At 41.3% G+C, this 23,997-nt stretch overlaps 1 protein-coding gene across 2 annotated transcripts; it reads left to right on the top strand.

Moving 5' to 3' along the window:
- The first annotated feature begins 4,497 nt into the window (after nt 1-4,497).
- Nucleotides 4,498-23,915, top strand: Dhc1 (dynein axonemal heavy chain 1). Of its 2 annotated transcripts, XM_076782954.1 has the most exons (33): nt 4,498-4,587; nt 5,287-5,526; nt 5,785-5,939; nt 6,006-6,229; nt 6,292-6,569; nt 6,639-6,812; nt 7,071-7,300; nt 7,378-7,577; nt 7,654-7,877; nt 8,000-8,175; nt 8,247-8,429; nt 8,495-8,893; nt 9,192-9,442; nt 9,700-9,945; nt 10,148-10,311; nt 10,453-10,707; nt 10,793-11,021; nt 11,086-11,759; nt 11,997-12,802; nt 12,895-13,102; nt 13,193-13,579; nt 13,696-13,868; nt 13,938-14,304; nt 14,440-14,634; nt 14,715-14,853; nt 15,053-15,329; nt 15,458-17,257; nt 17,326-20,903; nt 20,967-21,193; nt 21,250-21,561; nt 21,860-22,311; nt 22,376-22,670; nt 22,798-23,915. In XM_076782954.1, the coding sequence occupies exons 1-33, from the start codon at nt 4,498-4,500 to the stop codon at nt 23,182-23,184; spliced, it is 13,995 nt and encodes a 4,664-aa protein (XP_076639069.1). In that variant the 3' UTR covers nt 23,185-23,915. The 2 variants fall into 2 exon arrangements, with proteins under 2 accessions (XP_076639069.1, XP_076639077.1); XM_076782962.1 differs by lacking the exons at nt 4,498-4,587; nt 5,287-5,526; nt 5,785-5,939; ... (3 more) ...; nt 7,071-7,300; nt 7,378-7,577 and having other exon boundaries at nt 7,679-7,848.
- The last annotated feature ends 82 nt before the right edge of the window (nt 23,916-23,997 follow it).

Raw genomic sequence — 23,997 nt, 5'->3', positions numbered from 1 at the left:
TCAAAAATTTCAAATCGTTCTGGAAAAATTATTTTCGATTGCGGGGGTCAATTACAATCATTTTTTGTGAATACACATACTTCCGAAATCCTACCCACTTTCGAGAAAAAAATTCGAGAAAGTGCTGAAAGTTTTGGGTGAAAAAAAAGACTTTCGAATCGTCTTGGAAAAATTATTTTTAGTTGCAGGGGTCAATTGCAAGCATTTTTGGTCAACAGACATACCTCCGAAATCCTACTCAGTTTCGAGAAAAAAATTCCTTACCGAAAATATAATTTCTGGCCAGAAATGTCTGCCCGAATTTTCATGCGAATCTTTAAAACGTCATAACTTCTGAACGGATTGGACGATTTTAATGTTTAAAAAAGCAAACTACGCGTATTTTGGTGGAGAATATATACAAGTCGCAAAAATATTCGATAAGTTGGTCCTTGACCCCGCAAAGTGAGAAAAACCCCATAAAAATGGTACAATTTTCAAACAGCCATAACTCCTACAATTGTGAATATATTTCAATGAAACTTTTTTCTGAAGTAGAGCTCATGGGTACCTACAAAAAAGTATTAGACAACTTTTCTGTAGGACGTCAAACAAAATTACTAAAAATGGAAAAGGAATTTTTAAGAAAAATCAACAGGGGGTAGGTGCTTAAATTTTTCGACGAAAAAAAAATTTTTAATTCATTCTGAAAAAATTATTTTCGGTTGCGGGGGTCAATTACAATCATTTTTGGTGAATAGACATACTTTCGAAATCTTGCGCATTTTCGAGAAAAAAATTCAGTACGGTCGGAACTTTAAATAACTGTTTAACAAAGCCTTCATCAACAAATTGGTATTCTTGATTTTCGTCTTATTTTCGCCTCTAAAATCCCCCATTAAAATTTTTCCCAGGGGTGGCCGAACACCCTGTATAATAAAAGACCCGTTTGTCCTTCCTTATTCATATTTACTGGTACGGCGATTATACATTTTTACAGTACTAACGACAGTATCGATCGAGGTTCTCGGAAGTTAAACTGTTCGACGTAACTTTTTATGAACATTTTTATTTCTTATTATTTACATTAAAATAGCTGCATTACGAGAGTAGATGTTTCGAATCGCAAAAAGAAGTAGAGGATACCATTACACGATACCTGTATCCTAACTGACCATAATCAAGAGTTCCATGTCAACAATCAATAATCATAATATACAATATTTAAGACTCATTACGAAACGACTTAACATATTTATAAAATTCCAAAATGAAAACCATTGATACAAAACGAACAAAACTCAATTTTCTCCGCTATTCTTCGATCATTTTGCTTCCACGCGGCTTTGGAATATTACTGTCGACAATAGTTGTGTCATCATAGACCCTGAGAAGTCTACTAAAGCGCGATACAATGAAAATTGTATGTTCTACTGAACAGCAAACTACGAGAAATAGGTCGATCGGTAACCCTTTGACAGCAAGTCGTTCGAATAGCAACTGTTTCGCGTAAATATTTACAGGTAAAGAGAAACTAGTCTGATTAAAGGGCGAACGGAAAGCACCTCCCGGAGTATATTTACCGATGTTTCGTTCGTGTACAACTAACTACCTCTGTGCAAATCAATCAGTACTTCCTAGCTTCCTGGTGATCGTCCATCGGTCGATGCTCGCCAGGAACTTTTTGACTTGACGCCAGGCCAATCAGCGTAGGCATGCATTAGTTGCCAGTGCTCCTTTTCCTTATCACGATAATGGCTCCTCGCTCGATAAAATCGCCTGCAATAAATTCTGCTCGCTGTTCGAGGATCTTCAGAGATTAATCAGCGACGTCTGATCGTGTCGTCGGGCTAGGAATGCAACGAATTCCACTTGTCTTGGTTTGCCCATTAATACATCGTTAGGGTAAATGGGTGCGCGGGGGAGGCGGAGACAAAGACAAGGCGAGCGAGGAAGACGGAGAATGATTGCTGGCTAAAAGACTGGGTAACAGAGTTAATGTCGCATTACGACGTGGACTGCACAAGGACGTGGATTGTTCCAGGGTGTGCCAGTGCGGAGAAAGGTCGTCGAAATGACGGAGACCACCGAAGAAGCCAGAGTAAGCGACGGGCGAAAGTACAAGTCCTATATTTAATTAATACTCTCTTGCACGGTACTCGATTAGACTAATTTGCACTTAGCGCGATACCGTGTCAGGATAACGAGCCAAATCGTTGTGATTGATCGCAGATAATCGGGCATTCCGTTTCGCGTCAACCGGCCAACGAATTTGGCGACGTTCCTCGGGCCTTAGATTCCGATTAGATAGCGAGCACGGTGTTTCCTACATTTTAACACGTTTGCTAGGCCGTGTCACTCGAATTCGGGCAACGTTCGTATTTCCGTGGTTACGAACGACGTTAGTATGGACTTTGAGAGCGTTACGGGCAGGGCATCGATTATACAATCGTACAAAGGAAATACGATTGGTCTTCAAATATTTACGAAAAGTATAACGAATATTTTAGCAATTTTCGAGGCAATTTGAAAAACGGTCCTATTTTTCTATCTGTGAAAAATCGATTATCTCTATTTCTATAGTCGACGTTCATCGTTGAATAATCTATTTGTCTGGAACAGTGATTTGTATTTAGAAAGTGAATGACACGTGTAACAATTTTAGCATTGTTGTGATTTTCCTGGTAAAAATGTTATGCTAAATTTTTATGATTAAATTCACGATTGTATTAACAGATCTCATACTCTCTTATATACTTCAATATTTTAATTATTTCCTATTTGTGAAACGACGACAGCAAACACATCACAGATTGAAACTCTAAAGTATTTATAGTAACGCGTTAAACAAAATCCAGATACACAATTGTGTTTCTTTTTCCTGCAAAAAATATCGACAGTTATATAAATAACACCGTTTCTAATGGAACCTTGGATCGCGAATTCGATGTTGAACTTGAAATGCTGATGTTCGTAAATAATAGATGCGTTTCTTTCGCGTGCAAAGGATTTCGCGTTATTATCGGTGTATAGATTCAGAGAATAATCAATTATTCAGCAAATGTTAAAAGGATGCATTATCTGATTCGCGATACGAACTCGTAGCAGTGCTCTTGGCTTTCGTGTTTCGGATACGTGTAAAGAGTAGCGTGTTTGTACGATCAAGCTATTATTAACTAGTAGTCTCACCGATACGAATAATATTTATTAACAGTTTGTTCGAACTGTTGGAAAAGCAAATACCTTAAATGCTGTTATATACAAAATCTAGTATACAAGATTTTCCATTTAAATATTTTGATTTTGATATTGGGAAATAGTATATGTCATGTCTAACGTGTTGTGATGATATAGATGTTTGTAAACAAACGTTAGTGCATAGGACATTCGCAAGCGATGAATCATTTAGTGTTTCTCATTTCATGAATTAGTACTGTCGTAGCTGTTGTTAATTACCGTCTAAGATTATTAAAAAGTGACAAGTTACACATCGAACGAAATAGTTTATGTGATTTTTATATTGAGAGATTGTGAACTAAATCACAGATATACCTCATTGACGTACAACGTGCTGGAAGTTTAGAAAGGTAAATGCTAATACGTGTGCACAGTATTAATACCACCCTGTATATTGTGCATATATATTGAAACTAAGCAACGATCAACAAAATAAAAAAATGTAATGCTTCAATAATATAATTTTGGTGTTACCATAATATCGATTGACATTTTAAAGAAATCAAGAGAAATTTATTACTCACAGAACTATCATAAATGCAAGCAAAACATTGAAATGCAAAGAGAAATCAATATTACGTTTACCACAAAAAGTCTAATACAGTTAAAAAGTAATTAAAATCATATATCAATCAAAAACCAATAAATACAGTTTTACCAAGTATGAAAGTGTAATGCAATATTGTCAAAATAAAAAGATCTCAAAAATTGCACAAACTCATCGTACTTATCGTGCAAAAATATAAACTGAAAATGAGCACAGTAAAAAATTACAGGAAGCAATTTTACACAAGTTGCACATACATTTATCCATTCCATAGAAGCAAGACTAATAATGTTCACCTTCCAGCAACAATTAGTGCCAAACACACCGACCACTACGATCAACCGTGATTATTATCAATGGAAACACTGTTCAATGTAGTATTGACGTTATATTGGCACCGTTTCGGTGCAGAGGATGAACTGTTCGACTGTCTCGCGACATCCTCACCGCAAAACGTCGTCCTGGAATAGTGAGAAAAGAATACACACGATGTGATATCGACTACTGTCGGTGGATTCGCACGGAAATTCCCACACGACACGAACGATACGTAGAAGGGCGGTACCAGACACGAAACCGTGGCACTGGGTGTTCTCCCCTTGCACCTCTTTGCTCGCTCTTAGAAGCTTTCTCAGTTTGCGAGTGCAACCCTCGGTGGATCCTGCTTTCCTTTGCATCATCCTGCCATTTCCACGAGCGATTCTCTCATTTCTTCTCGCTTAATTGGTTCAGTCATGTTCGTAGCACCTGCTCTCATAGTCCAACAAAGGTCGGAAAATTCTGAGGAAGACAGCGACGAGGAAGGGACAGGCGATGTCCTCCAGGTTGATCTCTGTTTCTACGTTTTTTTGCTCGGCTACTTCCATTATTTTCTCTTTCTTTCGTGCTTGAAACATCAATCGTTTCGAAATCACTTTATCCATCAATTTTATTTTAATTTAACGAATCGTTCGTTACTCATATATCGAGGAAATTAATTTTTATTATAATAAAACATTTTTCTATGCTTGTTCAAAACGGTAAAAATGTATTGTTTGATATATGCACCGTTTGTAAAGGGTTAAATAAACTTGGAGGTTACTTGATTCTTAATAAATCGATTCTTCTTTTTTGAGTAAGAGATGGGAAGCAATAAATGTCTGGTACTTCGACAATTGAAGTATAATCGTTCTTTACTCCACATAAATTTACTATACAGAATCTGCATAATATTTAGAACTTTCTCGGATCAAGAATATTAATTTAACCTGTGCAGAACAGTGGTAGAAACGATAATACACCAATAGCAAAATGTTAGTACTTTAATCAGAATTATTTTTAATCAGAAATATAGTGATTTTATTCTTCTAATTACCATTAAAATAATAGTGAACTGTTTTAATAATTTGTAAAATAATTTTAAAACAAAAACAAAGAACAAAATAATAGATACACACGTATCAACCATTTATTCTGCAATCACGTTCCACGTCTTATAAACGTAACGACGAGAAAGAGATTAATACTCGTCATTCTCTGTTTAGAAACGACGAGAAGAATGCGAAAGAAAGGCGAGACGAGGGGAAATGGACCCCCGATTAGAATTCGCTTTCCAGCTCTTAATGGACGCGACACAGTTGTCACGCCACGAGGTCATGGATCATGTTTTCGAGGGAGATATGCTCGACGAAATCAATCAGCTGTTCCTACCCCACATAAGGTCAACCCTGGTATGGTACTACCAAGAAGTGGAAGAGCCAGAAACCGTACGACCACCAGAAACGGTAATAACTCGTTCACTGTGAATCATGAAAGTATTTGGACACTTCTTTCTTTCGATAGTAGTACTGCAAATTGCGAGAAGTTAGCTAGTGGGACGGTACTTCGCTTACTCCGCCTACCTTCGTCATTTCGACCAATAATCGACGCATTCTTTTCGCTAGCCAACTTCTCGCGAATTCACAGTACATACTCCTGTCTTACTCTCGACAATATCACTCTTCACACGAATATGGATATAATTTTGCAATTTGATTGCAAAGACACAAACGAAAACGCCAAGTGCCAGACCTGGACCAAACGCGTCAGCGCCGAAAGCTAAGGAGCAGAAGGAGACGAAAGAACCAGCGAAAAAGAAGCTCTTTTTGAGCGATGGATGGCAAGCTCCTTGCACTGGAATATGCATCTACATGTTTAGGTAATTTCACCAGCAAATTGAACGATAGTTTATCGATCAAAAAAGTATTTAGAAAATAATTTTCAGGATCAGCATCTCGAAGCAATTGCCCGAAGAAGGGTTCCAGAAGGATCTGTACACTGGCGTGATAGACACGAAGAAAGTGGGAATAATAACAACTATACAACGGGTAGTCGAGTATGTTTTCATGGACGCACTCGCGCATCCTGGCTTAGAAGGAGAAGACGACTGTTCGATGATCAAGAGTCTTTTATTACCTGGCTTGAGATCCTTCTGCAGCGCTTTGAAAGGTGACGTTCCTAGGGGAAAGAATTGATCAAAGATTCAGAAACATTTACGATATTTTCTATAGTTTGCGAACAGATAGCCGACGATGGACGCATATTCGACGACGACGAAACGTTGATGGGAGAGGTGCATAATTTTGAGGAAGCAAAGGCATTCGTGGCGAAGGAGAACGCGGTGAATATTACGGAGAGAAGGGTCGAAACGTGGATTAAAAAGTTGAAGGACTTCATGGTAGAAAGCAAACAAGTGAAAAGGGAGAACGACAATTCTGGACCGCAACAGGAACTGGAGTATTGGAAACGAAGAGGGGCGCAGTTCAGCCAACTAGTCAATAAACTTCAGGTTCTACTTTTACTTACGTTGGCTCGCGATTGTTCTATTTTTAAAAACACGTGCATTATGCACTTACAGGATCATGAAATACGAATGTCGCTCTTGTGTCTACAAGTCGCGCGGTCGAAGTTGATAAAGCAGTGGGTAGACACCGAGGACGAAGTTACGTACTGTTACAACGAAGCCAAGGACAACGCGAAGTTCATCCAGGCGTTAGAGAAATGCTGTCATTGTCTGTACTTGGACGACCCGGTAAGATAATTAACGAATAAAAAGTTTCGAAAATGTTATTGGTGGTAACGAAACAACGTAACGAGAAATTGATGGCTAAAACGATTACTTAGTCTCAAATAAATTGAATTATTATTTACTTTTTATGCTCACCACTTTACAGATTGCTTTCATCCGTAAGGTTTTCGTTAGGAAGCAATTTTAAAATCGAAACCACCCCACTGTTTCTCAAACTGAGAATACTCGTTTGACACTGAATGTCGCGTTTGTTTTTTTCAGGTGAAAATGAGGGACTCCCTTGTGTCGTTATTGCAAACGGTTCGATTGATATACAGCGTCTCGAGATATTACAACACATCGGAGCGAACCAGTTCGTTGATGATAAAAATTACGAACCAAATGATCGTCGCGTGCAGAGACTACGTGACAAACAGAGGCCGTGAAACTGTCTGGGGCCAGGATCGAGCGGCGGCTCGATCGAAACTGAAACATTGTTTAAGACTGAACAAGTAATGGCAAAATTTGATGACATTGTTACGAGTAGATACCAGTGATATTTTTTATCAATGACTTTTGCGTGTCGAAGGGCCTACAGAGAAACCTACAGGCTAGTTCGATGTTCGCCAGCTGTGACGGAACAAGAGTTTTCGTTCTCGGAGACCCACGTGTTTGGAAGGTTCGATTCCTTCTGCGACCGGATAAGAAAGATTCTAACGATGTTCGAGCTGATACAAGATTACAAGAACCTTTTCGAAAGACGAATGGAAGGGCTATTGCTGGGAGAAGGTACGAACGTACAAGAGTATCGAACGAGGTCTTGTCGCACCAATAAATAACAGATTTTAATTATTCGTTTTGTCAGCGTTGGAGGATGCGATAAAAACATTCGAGGAAGCAGAGAATATCGCGACTACCAGATCTTACGACTATTTGAACCCACGAAACGCAGACTTCGACACCGATTACGATGACTTTATGTCAAAGACCGAGGCTCTGAAGCAGAACATCGGCGGCATCATCGAGAAAAATTATGCCGACGTTTGGGAGACGCCTCAGGGTATACGATTTTTAACTCGATTTGAAAAAGTGAAGTAACGCATTAAGCTTGTTATACGGTTACACGATTATATAAAAATCGCTGCAGATTTTTCTAGATTCCTTATTAAATCTTTATCTGATTAATTTAAAATTATTTTCCCTCCTTCAAGGTTAGCGAAAAGATACCGTTAACGAAGCTGGATGAAAAATACAATATAGTGGTGAAATACTGCGACAGAGAAATAGACAGAATACTGAAATTGTTTAAAAGGCAAAGGGACGATCCACCATTGCCCAGACACATGCCAGCCATCGCTGGGAGATTGACCTGGTCCAATTCATTGAAGTAAACGAAAATATTCCACCTACCGTCTAATTTACGATTCGATTCTATTGTTTTCCTACTTTTTGGCTCAGAGTACACCTCGACGAGCTGGCGACATCTGTTTCCAATCACCCAGTGCTGAAGACGCTACCCTTAACTGTAGAATTGGAGAAAAGATACAACCATGCTCTCAGCATTCTAAATCAATACAAGTCGGATATCGCCGAAGTCTGGACTCATCAAAATTCCTGGATCATCGAAGACTGTTTGAAACGGTAATCACGAGTAAACGATTTTAATAAGATGTTGAAACATTACTCCGTTTCGTCGTGATAAATAGATCGCTGCTGGTGATAGACGAAAGGACGGACAAAATTAAAGTGAACCTGGAAAGACGCGTTGTTCTTCTGCTTCGCGAGGCTGACTGCTTGGCCAAGTTGAATCTGGAAATTCCAATCGTCGCGCTCACGATTTTGGCAAAGAAAGATCATTTTACCTTGATCACGGACTCTCTTCAACTGATGATCGAGAACTTCGTTTATACGGCCAGACGCGTCAAACTTGAGGTCAGGCCGCTCCTGTTGCCACACTTGGTTCGCGTTGCATCATTGTTGGAGCCTGGCTTGGTTTCTCTGACCTGGACCAATCCAGAATGGAAGAACTTTTATCAAAATACTAAGGAGCAGATCAAAGAATTTGATATTCTGATCACGAGAGTTCACGATGTGTATGATAATAGGTACGTTGGAAACGGGACTGACTCGAACAGGTTTTTAATGGATGTGAATATGTCCAAGGCTCGAAATAAACAATTTTCAAACATGAGGAGGCTTTAAAATCATACACACAGTCGTAAATTCTGTTTTTAATATAAATCACAGAACATAATGATTTGTTAATGTTACCTAAAAAATATTTATTTAATAAACAAGTATAGTTCCTTGCAAAATATTTACATAAATATGTGATATTTTAATTTGTCTTTAAGCTTCTATGATAAAACTTTTTTCTCTGACATTTTCTCTATTTTTTCCAAGGATTCTCCAAGTACTGACAAGCATGCAAAAGATCACCTTACATTCTCTACCAGAATCTGATCAGCCTTGGACGATAGAGGAATTTGTGGAGAAGACCGAGGAAATATGCAGACTCGCAGCGGTAGATTTATATCGTAAAAGTATGATGGTGGAAGAGGCGGTGGAAGAAGTACTGGATCTTGTTAAGAACGCGGCGGAGAACTTCAAAAGCGCCGCTAATTCCAATCAATTCGATTTTTTCAATAACGAAGGTGACCCATGTTGTTATCGCGTTTTACTGTGAACCTCCGATTATTTTTGCTTTACTCAAGAGATTGGAAACATCTTTTCGATAGCATTATAGAAGTTCTCGATCACCGAAAGTCTCTGATCTATTTAAGTCTTATTTTTGTTTTACAATATATGTAATAATGAAGCGTCCATGTACAAACTCGTCTTTAAAAATACTTCCATCTTTAATTATAATTTTATTTTTTCGTGAATATTCAGCTTCACGACAAACTTGCAGACACTGACGAAGATGCGGACCAAGCAGCTCAACAAGACTGGTCGTTGGTGTGGAATTTGTTCGACGATCCCCATCAACTGTTGGCGACACCAGGCAGTTTGCCGAATGGAATGCAGGACATGGTGCGAAACGCAGTCTCCGAGATGCGAAGATATTACTCTAGAAAGGTCGTCGATGTCCTTACAAAGGTCACCAGAACCTCGTTGGACGCCATTAAAAAACGATTCATTCGGGAAATCAATCCAGGTATTTTAAAAAAGCATATTCGAACGCTTAAATTCCAAATGGTTGACAAATAAAATATTTAGACTCAAATTTTCGAAATAGTATCGTGATCGAGGATAAAATTAAAATCCTCCCTCCAATTAAATTGTGTATTTTATTGGTTAACAATTTGGGGGATTCGAGCATTCGAATATTTTACTGATGAATGTGTTACTGATAACAGAGGAGACGCCGAGTCCAATATTTCTGCTACATGCAACCTTGATGATACCAGTAGTGACTGTGAAGCCTAGCTTGGACGATGTTCAGGAAGTTCTGACATTGGTTGGAAAAATAATCGCTGGAGTCGCGAGAGGAGTCTCACAATGGAATTCCAGAGTCAACAAGGTAAACTTCCAGATTTCAGATTTCTAGAGAAAAACTTAAAAGGAAAATTTAAGTATAATATACAAAACAATTCTAAGTTAAACTATTCACGTCAGAGACGTTTTAATACCCCGATATTCATAAAAACGTTCGACTGGATAGAATTCTTGGGGAAACGCTTATCCAAGGAGAAGTTTCGCGGACATCGTCATGCGAGCTCAAGTACAAGCCGCGAAGAAGAAGCAAGAGGAACCGGAAGATCCAAAAATTAGGAGGCGTCGACTATACAAAATTATCTCCGAGGAAAGACCAATTTTTCCAGATCAGGAGAGGAATTTCCATGCCATGGTGATGGACAACAAGGAAGTAATGAAACTATTGTCCATATTGAACACTTGTATGTTGGAATTCAAACCAGTAAGCAATTTTACTTATTTATAAAAAATTTAGTCGCGATACGATTCAACTGAATTAAAAGAAATACGTATTATTGCTATTACAGGATCTAGCGGAATTTATCGATCGATGGAAACCCTACAAATTTCTATGGAAGAACGAACGTAGTATGCGGGAGTTGCTACAAATTTCCCTACCGGAATTTGAGACCACTCTTCGAAAACACAGCGAACTCGAAGATCTTTTAGCCACCGAGCCCGATATGATCATTTTTGGAACGTCCATCGCAATTTCGACGGAGAAATTAAAATACGGACTGTACACGGAAATTAAAGGTCATTTGCTAAATTTGCGTACTATTAGGTCAAAATATTCAATATCGTTTGATCTATTTTACAGCGTGCACCCACAAAATTGGCCAAGCCATGAAGAAGAAATATCGACGCGAGATGGAGTACGTTTACGCGTTAATGAGCGAAATGGAACGCAAACTGGATCGTCAGATTCGTGATCTCGACGATGTGCGTCTGATCATGGACACCCTGAAGAAGATACGTGAACAGGAGGTGGGCATGGAGCTGAAGATCGATCCGATCGAAGAAGCTTTCAACATCGTTACGAGATACGAAGTGCCGGTGGATCAAGAATGCCTGGAACAAGTCGACAATTTGAGATACACCTGGCAGCAGTTAATCAAACGAGCGTTGGAAAGTCATGTATTGCTATTAAATCTGCAACCGCAGTTTGAAGAAGACCTTAGAAACAATCTCGAAAAGTTCAGAATCGACAACGAAATGTACTGCGAAGAATACAGGTCGTCGGGACCTATGCAACCAGGTCTGAGTCCGAGGGAGGCTTCCGACAGACAGATTTTGTTTCAGAATAGATTCGACGGCATGTGGAGGAAGCTACAGACTTATCAAAGTGGCGAAGAACTTTTTGGTTTACCCATCACGGATTACCCTGAACTGTCGCAGATCAGGAAAGAGTTGAATCTGCTTCAGAAATTGTATAAACTATACAACGACGTCATTGATAGAGTCAATAGCTACTATGACATCCCTTGGGGCGAGGTAAGCTATTTCTGGTAAAATCAATCGAATATAACATAAAACAACAAAACCTTTCTGGTGAATAAATTGCATAAGAAATTTATCGAAGAACTCCCTGGATTTTTAAAACAAATTGAATAATATAAAATTAGAAATACGTCAATAGATTAATCATGACACTATTTTTATGTAATATGAAATGCAAGATACTAATAACGCGAAATTCCTATTTACAAAGTACATTAACGTAATGTGCAGGTGAATATCGAGGACATAAACAACGAACTGATGGAATTCCAAAACCGGTGCCGCAAGCTGCCAAAGGGCCTGAAAGAGTGGCCAGCGTTCTTTGCCCTTAAGAAGACGATCGACGACTTTAACGACATGTGCCCCCTGCTAGAATTAATGGCCAACAAAGCAATGAAGCCGCGCCACTGGCACAGGATCGTGGAAGTGACAGGCTACTCGTTCGATCTAGAGAGCGAGGGATTCTGCTTAAAGAACATCCTCGAGGCACCTTTGTTAAAATACAAAGAGGACATCGAGGACATCTGCATTTCAGCCATGAAGGAAAAAGACATCGAGGCTAAACTAAGGACAGTGGTAAACGAGTGGTCGTCACACGAGTTAACGTTCATGACGTTCAACAACAGAGGAGAACTGTTGCTGAGAGGAGACACCACCGCTGAGACGATCGGCCAGCTCGAGGACAGTTTAATGATCCTTGGCTCGCTGATGTCCAACCGATACAACGCGCCGTTTCGCAAGCAGATACAGCAGTGGCTCACGGACCTGTCGAACACCAACGAGGTTTTAGAGAGATGGCTACTGGTGCAAAACATGTGGGTTTATCTCGAGGCGGTGTTCGTCGGGGGTGACATAGCGAAACAGCTGCCAAAAGAGGCGAAGAGGTTCAGTAAGATTGACAAAAGCTGGCAGAAGATCATGCAAAGGGCGCACGAGACTCCTGGCGTGGTACCTTGCTGTGTGGGAGATGATTTGCTCAAACAACTTCTACCACATCTGCAAGAACAGCTGGAATTATGCCAAAAGTCTCTCAGTGGGTAAGCTATTATAACTTCTATTGGTTCTCTATAATAAATTCTCTATAAAATGTATAGAGATTATAAAATTGTATTACTAAATATAATTGCAGATATTTGGAAAAGAAGCGTATGATGTTTCCAAGATTCTTCTTCGTCTCGGATCCCGCTTTGTTGGAAATACTTGGCCAAGCATCCGACTCTCACACGATACAAAATCATTTGCTTTCCATTTTTGACAACACACGTTACGTTAAGTTTCACGATATCGAATATAATAAGATGACCGCGATCGTGTCATCAGAGGGTGAAACCATTTTGGTACGTATTAAGGTTACAAAAAAAATTATTATGCTTTTGCAATACACGCCACGTAGATTTATTAATCGATGCTATTTTCAAATTATGAAGCTTGAGAAAGCCGTAAGGGCAGAAGGATCCGTGGAAGCATGGTTAACGCAACTTTTGCAAACGTCCCAGCAATCTTTGCATTCGATAATCCGACAGTGTTATTCCATGATCAATGACGCGAACTTTAATTTCCTCGGTTTTCTGGATAAAATGCCCGCTCAGATCGGTCTGCTCGGAATACAAATGATCTGGACCAGAGACAGCGAGTTGGCGTTGGCTCAGGCTCGTGCCGATAAAAAAATTATGACGGAAACAAACAACAAGTTCCTCGATCTGCTAAACACGTTGATCGATCAGACGACCAGAGACCTTGCAAAAATCGACAGAACGAAATTTGAAACCTTGATCACTATACACGTGCATCAACGTGACATCTTCGATGTACTGGCGAGTACTTAAATATTCGTACTTGAATAAATACTCTCGATATTAAAAAAAATTGAAAAAATTAACTTTCTATTTCCCTGCAAAGTCAATGTTTCTTAAAATAATTTCTTTCACAGTGTCGTTTAAACGTACGATCGGTGAACGATTTCGAGTGGCTGAAACAATGCAGATTCTACTTCAAGGAAGATCTCGACAAAACATCTATATGCATAACAGACGTAAATTTCACTTACCAAAATGAGTATCTAGGTTGCACGGATCGGCTCGTTATTACTCCATTGACCGATAGGTGATTGCAACGACACGCAAAAGATGGAAAGTAGATTGAGAATATATTTTAATTGATTTATATTCTCAGATGCTACATAACCCTCGCACAAGCATTGTCGATGTCTATGGGTGGTTCGCCCTGTGGACCAGCTGGCACTGGGAAAACGGAAACAGTCAAAGACATGGGGAAAACCTTAGCCAAATACGTGGTGGTTTTCAACTGTTCCGACCAAATGGATTACAGAGGATTGGGACGAATTTACAAGGGCCTAGCGCAAAGCGGTTCTTGGGGCTGCTTCGACGAATTCAATAGAATCGAACTACCAGTGCTGTCTGTTGCTGCCCAGCAAGTCGCTGTTGTTCTTTCCGCGAAGAAGGAGAAAAAGAAACAATTCGTTTTCACCGACGGTGATCTGATAGACATGTGTCCTGAGCTTGGAATATTCATAACTATGGTAAATAACGATAAACGTTCACTGTTCGAAACATTAGTTAGATAGTCGATAGTCGTGTAAACGAATAAACGTTTTAAGCTAATACACTAACATGAAATAAATACAATGGCTGGAAATTAAAAAGTACGTTTACAGAATCCTGGGTACGCCGGCAGAAAAGAGCTACCAGAGAATTTGAAAATACAATTTCGCACAGTCGCCATGATGGTTCCCGATAGACAGATCATCATTCGAGTGAAATTAGCTAGCTGCGGTTTCCTAGAAAATATCACTCTCGCCCGGAAATTTTACACGCTGTATAAACTCTGTGAAGAACAACTTACGAAACAGGTAACGTGCTATGAAATGTACGAAAGGGTATCCCATTAAATAAATAAGTAAATAAACAACTATTTCGTTTCCCTGTGAAGGTTCATTACGACTTTGGCCTAAGAAACATACTGTCCGTATTAAGAACTCTCGGAGCATCAAAAAGGGTGAACTCGAAAGACTCTGAAAGCACGATCGTCATGCGCGTCTTGAGAGACATGAATCTTTCAAAACTTATTGGTAACGCAGTGACTATGGTCGAATCAAAATCCATTGACCGCTCAAAGCCACTGAGAAGGTGCACTATAAACGTAACAGTTATATTTGGTGTGATTCGAAATTGTAAAAGTGGTCTTGATCGGTCAATCGAGTATGATCTAACGATTCCAAAGCAATACAAAAAGCGAATTCCTTTAATCGTACAAAATAATAATCTCAGACGAGGACGAGCCACTCTTCATCTCTTTGGTGGCGGATTTGTTCCCGAATCAAGCCCTCGAGAAGACTTCTTACCCGGAATTGGAAGCTGCTATCAATGAACAAGTGGAAGAGGCAGGATTGATCTATCATCCGCCATGGGTGTTGAAATTAATACAGTTGTACGAGACGCAGAGAGTGAGGCACGGAATAATGACACTCGGCCCAACTGGCGCTGGGAAAACAACGTGCATACACACTTTGATGAAAGCTTTGACACAGTGCGGTGACTTCCATAGGTAATCAAAGAGACTATCTTTGGAACAAATAATAAAATAAAAGAGAAAAAATACAAACTCGAATACTTTCTAAAAGTAAACTTCTAGCTTTCCTATTTGGCGATTAGTGGTTAAACTTAACTTTGCAGGGAAATGAGAATGAATCCAAAGAGCATAACGGCTGCTCAAATGTTTGGTCGACTGGACGTGGCAACCAACGACTGGACGGATGGAATATTCTCAGCCTTATGGCGTAAAACCTTGAAATTGAAAGACGGAGAACACGTGTGGATGGTACTCGATGGACCCGTGGATAGCATTTGGATCGAGAATTTGAATTCCGTGTTGGACGACAATAAAACGCTAACCCTGGCGAATGGTGATCGTTTATCGATGGCTCCCACGTGTAAGATCATCTTTGAACCCCATAATATCGACAACGCGAGTCCTGCGACAGTGTCTCGTAACGGAATGGTGTATATGAGTTCCTCGGGTCTAGATTGGAATCCTGTAGTAACTGCTTGGTTGAAATCTCGGACACTTTTGGAGCAAGAAGTGTTCGAACAGTGTTTCTCCGATTCTTTTGCACAGATTTACTCGTGGGGCACTCAAGCTTTAACCTTAACCATCGACGTCTTGCAATGCAATATAGTAAGACAGATGTTGTGTCTCCTCGAAGGATTGGTTCCTCCCGAAACGTCCATCGAGGAAGCGGAAGACGAAGAATCGGAAGAACAGAAACGCCAACCGATGACGACGGATCACCTGAAACGTCTTTACGTCTTCGCTTTGATATGGGGTATAGGGGCACTGTTGGAAACTCCCGACAGAGAGAAATACAACTTGTATCTTCGCGAAAACTTTCAAGGTTTAGATTTGCCAACCACTGAGAAGTGGCCCGAAGCGAAAGTGTTCGATTTTTACGTAACCGAAAAGGGTAAATGGGACACGTGGGCGAGCATGGTGACCAACTACGTTTACCCAGAATACTCGACACCAGACTACAGCAGCGTGTTGGTACCTATTCCTGACAACGTGAGGATACAGTATTTGATCAATTTAATCGGCCAACAAGACAAAGCCGTCTTACTGATAGGCGAACAAGGCTCCGCCAAGACAGTCATGATGAAGTCGTACATGAAAAAGGCGAATCCGGAAACCACGTTGAGCCGTTCTTTCAATTTCAGCTCGGCCACGAGCCCGTACCAATTTCAGAAAACTATCGAAAGCTACGTAGAGAAACGTCTGGGAAGCACGTTCGGGCCGCCTGGAGGCAGGAAAATGATGGTATTCATCGACGACGTTAACTTGCCGCAAATAAACGAGTGGGGCGATCAAGTCACTAACGAAATAGTGCGTCAGACAATGGACATGAAAGGATTTTACTCTCTGGAGAAACCCGGGGACTTCACTAGCATCGTCGACGTTACGTTCCTCGCCGCGATGTGCCAACCCGGCGGAGGCAGAAACGACATTCCATCGAGACTGAAAAGGCAATTTTGCATCTTTAATTGCACGTTGCCCGACGAGTCGTCGATCGATCGAATTTTCAGCGCGCTCGGCGAGGGACACTACAACGTCAAAAGAGGATTCTCGGTGGAAATTAGGAATCTGGTGAAGAAAATGGTACCTCTGACGAGGATACTTTGGGAGAGAACTAGAACCAATTTGCTACCAACACCGGCCAAGTTTCACTACATTTTCAGCCTTCGAGACCTGTCGAGAATTTGGCAAGGCCTGGTCGGCACACTATCGACCGTCATTGATCAAGAAAGCGTCTTGATGTCGCTGTGGAAACATGAATGCAGTCGCGTTTTCAGCGACAGATTTACCATACAATCCGACAAACGTTGGTTCGAGGAAGAAATAGTACGAGTGACCAGAGACATGCTGGGTGATAAATATGTGACTATGTTGGATCAGGATCCAGCGTTTGTCGACTTTATGAGGTACGTGTCTTCTTCTACGAATATATTATATTTACACGGGATGGTATCATTAATATCACAATTTTTAGAGACGCTCCAGAGCCTACTGGCGAAGAAGGCGAGGACGCCGATGTGGAATTACCGAAAGTATACGAACCGGTTTACGACGACCAAATCCTCAGAGACAGACTGGAAATGTTTCTATCGCAATTCAACGAGATGCAAAGGGGCTCTGGCATGGACTTGGTCTTCTTTCCCGACGCCATGCTACACTTAGTCAAAATATCTAGAGTCATTAGACACCCTAAAGGAAACGTGATGCTTGTGGGTGTCGGAGGATCTGGTAAACAGAGTCTCACGAAGCTGTCTTCGTTCATCGCGGGTTATAAAACGTTTCAAATCACTTTGACCAGATCTTACAACGTGGCAAACTTCCTGGAAGATCTCAGATATCTTTATCGAGCGTGCGGAGCCCAGGGCAAAGGGACCACGTTCATCTTCACGGATCTGGATATCAAGGAAGAAGGTTTCTTAGAATACCTAAATAACATTCTCAGTTCCGGTGTGATCAGCAATTTGTTCACCCGGGATGAACAACAAGAGATTATTTCCGAATTGACGCCGATTTTGAGACGCGAGAACCCAAAACGATCGATCAATAACGAGCTCGTGATGGATTTTTTTCTACAAAGAACTTGTCAGAACCTCCATGTGGTGTTCTGTTTCTCTCCCGTAGGGGAAAAGTTCAGGAACCGTGCTCAGCGTTTTCCGGCCCTCATATCTGGCTGCACCATCGATTGGTTCCAACCGTGGCCCAAAGACGCTTTGGTATTGGTCGCTAAACACTTCCTACACGACTTCGATATCGCTTGCACGAGCGAGGTAAAAGCTGAACTGGTCAACGCGCTAGGATCCATACAGGATATAGTTTCCGTCACGTCCACGGAATATTTCCAAAGGTTCCGCCGAGCTACTCACGTCACGCCAAAATCGTACTTAAATTTCATCAGTGGATACAAGAATATTTATCAGAACAAGCAGCACGAACTCGGCGAGGGAGCCAAGAGAATGGATACAGGTTTGGCGAAATTAGAAGAAGCTTCGATATCGGTCGAAATCTTGAAAAGGGACCTGGCCGTGATGGAAACAGAGCTGGTCCAAGCTTCCGAGAAGGCGGAAACCGTTCTCCTGGAAGTAACGGAAAGAGCAATGCAGGCGGAAGCGTTCAAAAATCAAGTACAAAAGGTGAAAGAGAAAGCCGAACAATTGGTGGCTTGCATAGCCGACGAGAAAGCACTGGCAGAACAAAAACTGGAAGCTGCTAAACCAGCTTTGGAAGAGGCAGAGGCTGCTTTGAACACGATTAAACCGGCTCATATAGCTACCGTTAGAAAGCTGGGCAGACCACCGCACCTTATTATGAGAATAATGGATTGCGTGTTGATTTTGTTTCAACGTAAAATCGGATCGATCGTTCCAGACACCACTGCACCCTGTCCAAAACCTTCATGGACGGAATCGTTAAAGCTAATGGCTAGTACCACGTTCCTTCTCCAATTACAAAATTATCCGAAGGACATAATAAACAACGAGATGGTCGAGCTGCTGCAGCCTTATTTCAAAATGGAAGACTACAACATGGAGACTGCCAGACGGGTTTGCGGCGACGTAGCAGGTTTGCTGTCCTGGACAAAGGCTATGGCTTTCTTCCATTCCGTCAATAAAGAAGTTCTGCCGCTAAAAGCTAACTTGGCACTGCAGGAGGCTAGACTGAAGGTGGCGATGGAAGATCTAGCGAATGCTGAAAGAGAATTGTCGGAAAGGGAAATGGCTCTGCAAGCGGTCAAAGAGCAGTATGATTCGGCAGTGTCCGAGAAGCAGAGGCTGACGGACGCTGCGAACGTGTGCTTTAGGAAAATGACAGCTGCGACCGCGCTAATCAATGGACTAGGTGGCGAGAAGATTCGCTGGACCGAACAAAGTAGCGAATTCAAAGTTCAACTCGGAAGGTTGGTCGGCGACGTTCTGCTAGCTACAGGTTTCTTATCGTATTGCGGGCCCTACAACCAACAATACAGAGCTAGTTTGGTGTCGGCTTGGATGAACACTTTGGCGACCAAATCCATTCCCTTCACCGCGAACCTGAACATCACGAACATGCTCGTCGACAGCGCAACGATGTCGGAGTGGACGCTTCAAGGTTTACCAAACGACGAGCTGTCCGTGCAGAATGCACTCATCGTAACAAAATCCTCGTCGTATCCTCTATTGGTAGACCCTCAAAACCAGGGAAAAATGTGGATCAAGAACAAGGAGTGCATGAACGAGCTGCAGATTACGTCTCTCAATCACAAGTACTTTAGAACCCATCTCGAAGATAGTCTCTCTTTAGGTAGACCGTTGTTGATAGAAGACATAGCAGAAGAGCTGGATCCAGTTCTCGATAACGTTCTCGAGAAAAATTTCATTAAGTCCGGTTCCATCGAGAAAGTAATTGTTGGCGACAAGGAATGCGACGTGATGCCAGGTTTCATGCTGTACATCACTACGAAATTACCTAACCCAGCGTACAGCCCAGAAATATCAGCAAAAACGTCGATAATCGACTTCACCGTCACTATGTTGGGCTTGGAAGATCAGCTGCTAGGCAGAGTGATCCTCATGGAGAAGGCAGACTTGGAAGCCGAGAGGGTGGCTCTCTTCGAATCTGTAATGACTAATCAACGATCGATGAAAGAACTCGAGAGTACGCTTCTACATCGACTCACGTCTTCCGAAGGTTCCTTGGTGGACGACGAAGCGCTGATAAACGTGTTGAGAGAAACGAAAACAACGGCAGAATCGGTGAACGAGAAACTGAAAGTGTCTGCCTTGACAGAAAAGAAGATCACCCTGGCCAGAGAAGAGTTTCGCGCAGTTGCTTCGAGGGGATCTATCTTGTATTTTCTTATTGTAGAAATGAGCAACGTGAACGTGATGTACCAGAATTCATTGAGGCAGTTCCTGACCATATTCGACAACTCGATCACGAAATCCGTGAAAAGCCCTATCACCAACGAACGAATAAATATAATCCTTCGACATCTTACCTACGAAGTGTGGGCGTTTACTTTGAGAAGTTTATACGAACGACACAAGTCGTTGTTCACGCTGATGTTGGCGATGAAGATAGACTGCCATCGCGGGGCGATTTCTCACGCGGAATTCAACGCGTTCATAAAAGGAGGCGCGTCGTTGGATTTGAACGCCGTCGCCTCGAAACCGTTCAGATGGATCCTCGACATAACTTGGCTGAACTTGGTCGAGATCAGCAAGCTGGAGGTTTTCTCGGATATTTTGGCGAAAATTGAATTCAGCGAGAAAGAGTGGCAAGCGTGGTACGAGAAGGACAGGCCCGAGGAGGAGGAGCTTCCCTGCGGGTATCAAAAAAAATTGGACGTATTCAGAAAGTTGCTTTTGATAAGATCGTGGAGCCCGGACAGAACTTTGTCCCAGGCGAGAAGATACGTGATCGAATCGTTGGGAAAGGAGTACGGGGAAGCGAAAATTTTGGATTTAGAGGCCACTTGGTTGGAGTCTGAAGTTAGGACTCCGCTAATATGCATATTATCGATTGGATCGGATCCCAGTCCGCAAATAACGGCACTGGCGAAACAAAAATCTATACGTGAGTAACTTATTAGTGCTGAAAATATCTATATGTTTTGTTGCACCGTAATTTATGATGCAGAGTTGAGGTCGGTGTCGATGGGTCAAGGTCAAGAATTTCATGCTCGAAGGTTGATCTCGGACGCTATGAACGCTGGCGGTTGGGTATTGCTACAAAATATTCATTTATCGCTTCCTTTCTGTACGGAAGTTATGGACGCCCTCGTTGAAACGGAAAATGTTCACGAGGCGTTTAGACTTTGGATGACCACGGAAGTGCATACTCAGTTTCCTATTGGTTTACTACAGGTTCGTTTATCGAAGCTATCTAGTAAAAGTCATGTTCACTGTCAATGTTGTTTCAGATGGCAATCAAATTCACAAACGAACCACCTCAAGGCATTAGAGCCAGCTTGAAAAGGACGTACCAAGGCGTGACGCAAGACTTACTGGATTACAGTACACAATCGCAATGGCCTCCTTTGCTATACGCCGTTGCGTTTCTCCATACTGTGGTCCAAGAACGCAGAAAATTCGGACCCCTTGGTTGGAACATACCGTACGAGTTTAATCAAGCTGACTATGCCGCTTCGGTTCAATTTATACAAAATCACTTGGACGACATGGACCCGAAAAGGGGAGTCTCGTGGCCAACTGTTTGCTACATGCTCGGAGAGGTTTGAAAGTCTCTTTTTTTAAACAGCTTAAAACATTTATTCTTACATTCATTTCAAGTATCAATACCAAAGACCATACCCCTATTCACACTGATGATTAAATCCTATTTCAAATAGTACGTTACTTACACTGCAGCTAAAATCTGAGAATACTAGGCCGAAATGTTGTTAATCGATTATTATAATTCATAAGGCGTAAGATAATAACGTATATCTGAAAATTATTTTTTGCTTTATACGTTTTCGTTTCTATTCACTCATCCTGTATAAAATTTAACCCAACATAAAAAAAAACCAGGTACAATATGGCGGCCGAGTCACCGACGACTTCGACAAACGATTGCTGACTACGTTTACACACGTCTGGTTTTGCGACGTATTGTTGCGATCGGGTTTCGAATTTTATCGCGGATACAAGGTGCCACAAACCAGAATTCTTCAAGGATACTTGGATTACATGGACAGCCTGCCTGCCACGGATACCCCAGAAGTTTTTGGCTTACATTCGAACGCGGACATCACCTACCAGATAAATACAGCGAAAGGAATACTCGACACGATCCTAAGCGTGCAACCGAAAGAGGGAGGTGCGCAGGGCGGCGAAACCCGTGAAAACGTTGTGTACAAACTAGCCAGCGATATGTTAGCAAAATTACCAAAACAATACAACTCTTTCGAAGTGAAAGAAGCGCTGCAACGAATGGGAGCCTTATTGCCGATGAACATATTTTTAAGACAGGAAGTCGACAGGTACCGCTTCTCTGTTCTTTCGTTTTTACGTCTTTTCTTTTTCACGACACCCGATTTGATCCAGGATTACGAGAGTTATCAAAGAAGTTCGTACTACGTTAACGGACTTGAAGCTAGCTATCGAGGGTACTATCGTGATGAGCCAGGGCTTACGAAAATCGCTAGACGCGATGTACGATGCTCGAATACCGGACAAATGGCTCAAAATATCGTGGGAATCGGCGACACTTGGATTCTGGTACACGGAACTTTTAGAACGAGACCATCAATTCAGACAATGGTGCACCTATGGCCGACCCAAAGTCTTCTGGATGACCGGTTTCTTCAATCCACAGGGATTTCTAACTGCTATGCGACAAGTTAGTTATAACGTAATATTTATTAATTAGTATGCAGTACTTTAGTAATACATACTAATGTATGTGTAAAAATAAGCGTACGCGACGTCTTTTATATAAAAAACCAAAAGGTTATCTCGTGTTGCAGGAGGTGACGCGAGCGCACAAAGGATGGGCCCTAGATTCCGTAGTTTTGCAAAATTTGATCACGAGGTTCAATAAAGAAGACATCAAGAACCAACCCCAGGAAGGAGTCTACGTTCACGGTCTATTCCTAGAAGGTGCTTCGCTTGATCGTAAAACGGGCAAGTTGGTGGAAAGTAAACCGAAGGTTTTATACGAGCAGATGCCTGTGATTTACATTTACGCGATAAACACAACTGCGGGTAAGGACCCAAAGCTCTACGAGTGTCCCATATATAGGAAACCACAGAGGACGGATATGAAGTACGTAGGATCGATCGACTTCGAAACAGACCATAATCCTCGACACTGGACACTGCGTGGGGTAGCACTTTTATGTGACATAAAATAAAATGAAATATTTCATAAATTATATCGCGTTCGTTTCGTTCCATTTGGTTGTACAATGACACGTGTTCAATAAAACTCAACAAATTTCAAACTCAACAAAAAAATGTACAAGTACGTATCCGAGTCTATATTGCAACGAATCTATGTGGTTTCTAAGACGAATCTAAAAACGATCTGTAGCGAATCTAAAACGATTCTGCTCGGCGTTTCCGCCGTTTGCCATAACGTTGACTTTTTGCATCCCCTTCCACTAAGGGTTTTCGTGGCGGAGGTGCAACGATGCCAACGTAGCTTGGCGTTCGCTGGGGTTGCAACCACTCGAGACTGCCTTCGTCGACCAAGTTTATGACACTTTGTACTTGACGAAATTATATGGTATATTTGCCCATGCTGGCCTTGAAACTTTTCGAAAACGCGGTTCTGTGCCATAAACCTGGTTGACTCACCGAAGCCCAAACACAATGTAAACATACGTTTTATGTTATTATTTCAACTATGCCTGTAAGTGGAGATTTACATTTAATTATGAAAATGTATGTACAAAAGTCTTGCAAAACCATTAGTTTTACAAATACTAAATAAATTTATGACTATTGATGTACATCCTTACTTTTCAGTACTAATATTATAAAAGACGTCACAAACACGACAATGCAAACAACTAATATCGCTTATTATTTACCATATTATATTGTAATTCTACACACACAGTATTGAGGATGTTAATTAATGAAATATAATATAATTAATAAAATAAAGTGTATTTTCTGATTTAACAACAATAATTTCTCATCCATTAATTTTTTTTAACATA

The sequence above is a fragment of the Colletes latitarsis genome, chromosome 1 (genome assembly GCF_051014445.1).
Source record: "Colletes latitarsis isolate SP2378_abdomen chromosome 1, iyColLati1, whole genome shotgun sequence".
Classification (NCBI taxonomy): Eukaryota; Metazoa; Arthropoda; class Insecta; order Hymenoptera; family Colletidae; genus Colletes; species Colletes latitarsis.
This window is presented reverse-complemented; position numbering and strand designations above follow the sequence as displayed.